Source organism: Emiliania huxleyi, assembly GCF_000372725.1.
Source record: "Emiliania huxleyi CCMP1516 unplaced genomic scaffold EMIHUscaffold_70, whole genome shotgun sequence".
Taxonomy (NCBI): domain Eukaryota; phylum Haptophyta; order Isochrysidales; family Noelaerhabdaceae; genus Emiliania; species Emiliania huxleyi.
Window position 1 is genome coordinate 483,426 of NW_005196755.1, and position 6,723 is coordinate 490,148.

The 6,723-nt window shown below is 66.1% G+C and overlaps 3 protein-coding genes across 3 annotated transcripts; 1 reads left to right on the forward strand and 2 right to left on the reverse strand.

Moving 5' to 3' along the window:
• Nucleotides 1-414: 414 nt before the first annotated feature.
• EMIHUDRAFT_105675 (hypothetical protein) lies at nucleotides 415-2,425 on the reverse strand (the record flags this gene model as incomplete). The annotated part of the gene is made up of 3 exons (XM_005761685.1): nucleotides 415-1,293; nucleotides 1,362-1,540; nucleotides 1,612-2,425. 3 exons carry the CDS (start codon nucleotides 2,423-2,425, stop codon nucleotides 415-417), a joined length of 1,872 nt encoding a protein of 623 aa, XP_005761742.1.
• Nucleotides 2,426-2,721: 296 nt separating this feature from the next.
• EMIHUDRAFT_216716 (hypothetical protein) lies at nucleotides 2,722-3,792 on the reverse strand (the record flags this gene model as incomplete). The annotated part of the gene is made up of 5 exons (XM_005761686.1): nucleotides 2,722-2,809; nucleotides 3,087-3,145; nucleotides 3,220-3,268; nucleotides 3,550-3,581; nucleotides 3,769-3,792. 5 exons carry the CDS (start codon nucleotides 3,790-3,792, stop codon nucleotides 2,722-2,724), a joined length of 252 nt encoding a protein of 83 aa, XP_005761743.1.
• A 291-nt stretch (nucleotides 3,793-4,083) lies between these two features.
• On the forward strand, nucleotides 4,084-6,706 carry EMIHUDRAFT_216717 (hypothetical protein; the record flags this gene model as incomplete). Its single annotated transcript, XM_005761687.1, has 4 exons — nucleotides 4,084-4,167; nucleotides 4,609-4,956; nucleotides 5,015-6,250; nucleotides 6,635-6,706. 4 exons carry the CDS (start codon nucleotides 4,084-4,086, stop codon nucleotides 6,704-6,706), a joined length of 1,740 nt encoding a protein of 579 aa, XP_005761744.1.
• Between the last annotated feature and the right edge of the window lie 17 nt (nucleotides 6,707-6,723).

Consider the following 6,723-nt stretch of genomic DNA (forward strand, 5'->3'; position numbering starts at 1 on the left):
CGGCCGCGCGCGCCCCCCAGCGCGGCGGGTGTTCCAGGCGCTGTAATTTCATGCATGCCGGGTATTACTTTACACGCATAATTTTATGACTGTAATTTCACACCCGTTATTTTTACAAGTGTAATTTTGATATAACCACCTTTGTCATATTATGGAAGTGTAAAATCATGGGCCGGACCCATGATTTTATGCCACCGAGAAATCTGTGATGCGAGCGAAGGCGCTCCGCCAGCTGTCTGTTCGTTTTGGGGGTCACCCGCCCCATCATGCATGCCGCCGCGTACACATCCCTACTCGCTATCGGTGCGCACTACTATTGCACGCACACTTGTACACTCGTTCGTCTGACCGTACTTTCGCCTCGCACGCGCCGCGATTCTGCAAGCGTGCCAGCGGCGCCCGCTATTTTGCGTGCTATCGTTGCGAAGACACCGCCTTGAGCAGCGCCGCCCACGGCGCGGGCGGGGGCAGGGCCGTCCCTGTCGGCGCCGCCGCCCGAAGCGCCGCGGAGATCTTCCGGAGAACCGCAAGCTGCGGCGTGTCCTCCGCCGCCGGGATGACTTGCGCATCGACCGCTCGCAGCCCGAGGGAGCGGCCGACGGCAGCCGCGGCTTGCCGGCCGGTGACGACGGCCTTCTCGGTGCTCCATGACGCGTGGCCTGTGCGGTCGACCCAGTCGCCGCATGCGTACACGCCCTCGCCGAGGCGCAGCCCCGGGGAGAGAGCCGCCGAGCCGAGCGCGAAATGCGAGACCGCACGCCTCGCCCGCACGACGGCAACGTCGACGATGAGCGACGGATCCAGCGTCGCGGCGGGCACACCGAGCGCGGCGGCGGCGGCCTCCAATGCGAGGCGGGCGACAGCGTGGTCGTCGTCGACGTCCGCGATGCGCTCCGCGCGGTAAAAGTCGACCTCGAGAACCGCGAGATCGCCGGCAGCGTGCTCGTCGTGCATGCGCTGCAAGTCGTAGACGCAGAAGCCCGCCTCAGACAGCTCTGCCATCCCGCCGATCTCCGGGCCGCAGACGGTCACCGGCGAGGCTCGCATCGCCGCAGCGACCGCGGGCGGCAGCAGCGTGGATGCATGGGAGCCGCCGAGCAAGCCGGTCGTTCGCGGGGCGGGCTGCAGGTAGACGCGAACCGCTACGCACGTGACGCCGCGGAGCTCGCCAAAGCGCTGCGTCGCAGGCAGCGATGCCAGCAGCGGCGAGGACTCGCACAGCCGCGCGGCCGATGTGGCGCCGACGGCGAGCACGATGGCGTCGCAAGCGAGGGGCGTCTCGTCGCCAAGGACCTTTCCACCAGCAAGAGGCAAAGATGAGGGCGAGGGCAAGGACGGGGAGGTGGGTCGGGGGGCGGGACCTGCACGAGCAGCCCCCCGCCACCCGTAGCCGTGGCCGCCGCGCCGTCCACCGCCGCCGCGCCGTCCACCGCCCCGGCAGGGGCGATGCCGCTGACGCGAGCGCCGCCCCGCAAGACGACGTTGCCGCGCGCCTCGAGCCGCTCCTGCCACGGGCGAAAGATCCTCTCCGTGATGCCACCTAGGAAGTGTCTAGGACGTGTCTAGGAAGTGTCTAGGAAGACGGGCCAAAGCTCTTCTCCGTGATGCCACCGCGGCACCAGCGGACGTCGAAGGCACCACGCGACTGCAGCGCGAAGACGTGGAAGCACGAGAGTGCGGCGGCCGCTGAGATGTCGTAGCCGGGCCCCATGGGCAGCACGTGCAGCAGCGGCGCCACCAGCTCGTCATAGAGAGGATCGGTCACGCCGCCATAGTCCTTGAACAGAGTCTCCGCCGACACGTCGTCGTATCGCGCCCACGAGTCGGCATCCTCCTGCCGGAAGTCGGCCCAGCAAGCGAGTAGGCCGACTCCCGAGGCGCGGTCCAGCAGGCTCAACGGGGAGCGCTCAGAGAATTCTGCTAGCAGCGCGGTGTCGAGCGGCGCGGGGAGCAGGTCGGCGATCTGCTTTAGCGGGTCGGCGCCTGGCATGGACGCGCGGCGGAGCAGCTCGAGCAAGGCGTCGGGTGTCGTGGCCGCCGTCGTCGATGCTTCTGCGGTCGCCAAGACCGGCGCCACTGCAACTGGGCCATTCTTGCTGACGAGGGCGGAGGGCGTGAACGGGCCAAGGACCTCGTCGGCGTCGAGGCCAATATCATCAATCACCTTGAACGTGTTCTTGTACTCGCGCCAGAAGCCGTGGATGCCAGCCTCGACCGGTCGCCCGCCCGGCGTTCGCCAACCGCCAGCGAGGCCTCCCGCAGCACGTGGCGAGGCCTCGAGCAGCGTGACTTTGCAGGCAGGGTCGGCAGACAGCGCCTCGGCCGCCGTGTAGCCGGCCCAGCCTCCGCCGACGACGACGATATGCGGCGGTGGCGGCGACGCGGCGGCGAGGGAGAGAGGGAGCGGAAGGAGAACGTGAAGCATGGACGAGCGGACGACCGCAGCTGTGGGTGCGGTTCTGTGTGTCGCTGTTTGGCCTCCACTGCTCGCGTCATGGGGGGTTTGCGAGGTGTGAACGTGAACAGAGTAGCCAGATCGCTGTCGATCGTTACAGCACGCATGGGGGGCCTCCCGGACGTATGATCCTAGCCCAATAAGCGCCACGGAGCAGATTTGGATTTTTGACAGAATTAAATGCACTGCCCCCGCACGGTACTAACGATCGTAGTTTTGGGGGCGGCGCCCCTCACGGCACCACACTGACGCAGGACAGCCCGAGATTAGCCTAGCAGTGACTGGGAATCGCCTGCCGGTCGGCTTGGCACGAGCCAAGCACTTGGGTGGCCGTCAACCGAGTCCGAGCGGCGCCTGAGGTGGGTGCCACGGCGTCCGCACGAAGGCGTGGCGGGGTGAGGAGCCAGGGGTGGTGAACACCTCCCCGGAGGCGCGCGGCGCGCCGGATGGTCCGCCGAGGCCGCCGCCGCCCCGGCGGCGGCGATGGGGGCGGCGGCGCCGACCCGGCCGGCGTTTGTCGGCTCCACCTACAGAAGAGCAGTCTCTGTGGGTCGACGATACTAACTCGGTAGTAACGCTGAGCGGTGCTGTGCGACGCCGCGTCGTGCGCGAGGCGACCTCCTGAGGCTACCTGAGCTGGCAATGGATGCCACCAGGACACACGGCTAGCAGGAGCCAGTCGGGCATGCCCTGCTGTGGAGCAGAGCCTGCTGGCGCACCGGCGATACTAACTCAGCGCGCCGCGAGAGGCGAATCTGGGCGACTTTGGAGGCGCAGTTCTCGAGGTTGCCGTCGACGATTGATGTCGGGTAACTTGTCACTGCCGTCCGGGAAGCTCTTCTCTCAGCAGGCCGAGCGCCGTGGCATCGCGCGGCTCGCAGCGCTGTCGCGGCGCCGATCAGGAACAAAACTCACGACACCTCGATACTAACAAAGACTACGATACTGGAGGTATCGAAAAGAGAAAAAGCCGAAATCGCACCCCCCCTAGCTAGGGGTCAGGGCTCTCTAGCCCGTAGCCCGATGCCGATCATCCGGCCCGCTGGGTGCGCTTCTCAGCTCCCCGGCCCTGGATGTGAGGTTACTGACTGCACTCCAAGTGCTCCAAGTGGTCGCCGTCACTTTCCTGCCTCGAAAGGGCGGGGCTGTCCCGGAAAGTGAGAAACGCCGGGCAGCGTGGCGCACAACTGAACCCTCCCATACGTGTTTGGGCTCCTCCTTTGCTGTCCCATCTCCTCATCTCTTTCCCGCCTGGGCGGGGCAGCGGGCGGACGCGCGGTGCGGTGCGGCGTGTGCGTGTGTGCGACTGCGACAGAGGACCGCTCGAAAGGGACCATTGGGCTTGTATTATTAACAACGAAGGCGCTCTCAAAGAGAAAAATGACTTGTTTCAAGGGTTGAGTGTGTGTGTGTGAGGTTGTGGCGGCTTCGATCCCAAGGGGGGGAGCTGATCCCACTCAGTAACCAACTCTCAGGGGCAGTAGGTGGGCGAGCCTAGAGCGCGCTCATCTCGATCGTCAAGGCGTCGCTACGCGCGGTCTTCCGCGTGCGCGGACGACCCCCACCTCTTTAACGACTTTGAGCCGGTGCAGGGCTGCGTCGAGCTCTGTGAGCAGCTTCCGGCCTGCATGTTCGTCTCGCTGTGGAATGGCGGCTGGTGTCGCCTCACGCCATCTTGCTCGAAGTTGCGCGACACTGGCAATAAGGCCAAAGTCACTGTGAACGCTTGCACAGCGTCACCGCCACCGCCGCAACCTCCGCCCTCTCCTCCCCTACCTCCACAACCACCCCCACTGCCCTCCTCCCCTCCGCCATCGCCGCCCCCGCCCCCACTCCCTTCCTCCCCTCCGCCGCCCCCGCAACCGCCACCCGTGCCTTCCTCCCCCCCACCTACTCCACCCCCGCCCACTCCACCGCCGCCTGCTCCGCCCCCGCCGCCATCGCCTCCGCTACCCCCATTCCCACCGCCCCCACCCCCACCGCCACCGCTGCCTCCCTCCGTCCCACCCTCGCCACCAACTCCACCGCTGCCCTCATCCCCACCGCCCCCACCGCCACCCCCACCGCTGCCTCCTTCTGCTCCGCCCTTGCCCCCACCGCTATCACCACCTTCCGGGCCGCCAGTCTTCTTCGACTGGTATGCGCCGCTCAAGAACGGCATCAACCTCGATGTGGCGACGCCGAACAGCGGCGCCTGGTTCACATGGCAGTACGATAAGTCGCAAATGCAGGCAATCGCAGAGGCGGGCTTCGAGTCGGTGCGCATCTTCATGCCCTTTTCATCAAAGATGGAGGAGAAGCAAAAGCAGATCGAGGACGCGCTGGACGCCGGGCTTTCCATTGTCGTGTGCATGTGGGGCGAATGGGGCTGGTCGTGGAACGTGGAACAAGGCGTCTCCGAGATCTCCAACGGACGGCGCAATCGCGGTGAAGGCTGGGGTGCGCTGGCCCGCGCATGGAAGGTGTACCCTCAGACCGGCGCGCGGTACAACACCATCGACGTACCTGCCGCAGCACCACCATCGACCCACACTGAACCCGCGCACCCTGCATGCGCAGGGCTTCTCCAAACGATTGGTTTTCGAGGTACTCAACGAGCCCAAAGCCATTGGCTTCCCCACGACCAGCACGGGCAACGCCAACGCGATGCGGCTATGCAATGCGGCGGTGCAGGCAATCCGCAGCGCTGACCCAGACCGCCCGATTCTGGTCGGCAGCCCTGGGCTTAACGACGCCGAGTTCCTCGAGTACGTGACGATACAGTTCCTCCCGTACACCTTTGGCAGTGGCGGCAGCTTCTACAACGACCCGAATGTGGGCGTGGCGTTCCACTTTTACGAGCCGAGGCACCCATCGATAGTCCCCGGCCTTCCCACAGAGCAGCAGACCACCTTCGCGATGTGGGACGGCGACCTCATCCTCGATGGCCCGGAAACGGAGTGGCGGGATGGGCTCAAGGTGTGGCAGGCGCCGATCAAGTTGCAGTTCGACTTTGTGGACGCCTGGCGCAATCGGAGCGGCCACGGTGACATCCCCGTCGTGACCACCGAGTGGGGCTGCTGGATGTTTGAGAGCCGGAGCAAGGGCGGCGACCTCCGCGTGTGGCTAGACTATACGTACGGGCTGTTCAACGAGCACGACGTTGGCCAGATGTGGTACGTGGGAGTCATGTCCAACCAGTACGCCTACACCATCTTCGACTCGGAGACCGGCTGGGACGCGACCGTGCTCCCCAAGCTGACCGGCAAGCAGCCGCCGACGAGCTGGCCGCACATCAACCAGGTGCTCAACGGAGAATTCCTGAGCCATTCGTCCGATGTGACGAAGGTGCACCCGTGGGTCTCGGCTGGTGTCAGGAAGAAGGCGGTTTGGTGTGAAATTGCCTTTGGCTCCAGCTGCGCGACGGCCGGGTACAGCGGCGACACCGTCCTCGAGCTGACGGGCAAGGGCGGCTCGCTGTCGATCGAGACGTACGCTGCTTCCAACAGCGTGTCGGGAAACGCCATCGATTGGGGCATCTACGGCCCGCCGGATAGGACCCTGCTGCACCTCATTCAGGGCGTCTTCTACAGCCTCCGCTTCATCGCCGGCTCCAAAGCGGGATCGCAAGGGGTCGTGCGTGCGCGGCTTATGCAGGCGGGAGGCCGCACCATGATCCACCAGTTCGCCGCGATCACAGTCTCGGATCCACCCACGGCCAGCGAGTTGACCTACATGCACGGCGCTGCCGACGCTATGGACGTACGGCTCGAGTTCGACTTTGGAGACCTTTTCCAGGTCGTCTACCTCGACAAGGTTGAGCTCGTTCGGCGCTTTCCGCCGCCGCCCGCGCCGCCTTCTTTGCCCCCGCCTCCGTCACCGAAGCCTTCACCCCCGACGTCTCCACCTAGTCCGCCACCGCCACCGCCCTCACCGCCACCACCCTCGTCGCCTCCTCCGCCGCCGCCGAGCCCACCTCCGCCGCCGCCGCCACCGTCCCCACCGCCACCGACGCAGCCGCCACCGACGCCGCCACCACCGTCTCCACCGCCGCCACCGTCTCTGCCGCCACGCTCGCCGCCTTCGCCCACGCCGCCGCCGGCTCTGCTCCCTGCCCCACCTCTGCCGACGCTGCCGCCACCCCATCACAGTGTTTGAAAAGAAGTTGATCATAGGTTGGTGAGATGGTGGTGTGCGCAGTGCGGCGAGACCGGCGAGCGGTGTCGCCGAGCGGTGTCGCGCGGCCGAGGGACCGCGTGGAGGCGAGGCTAGCGGGATGGGGTACCAGA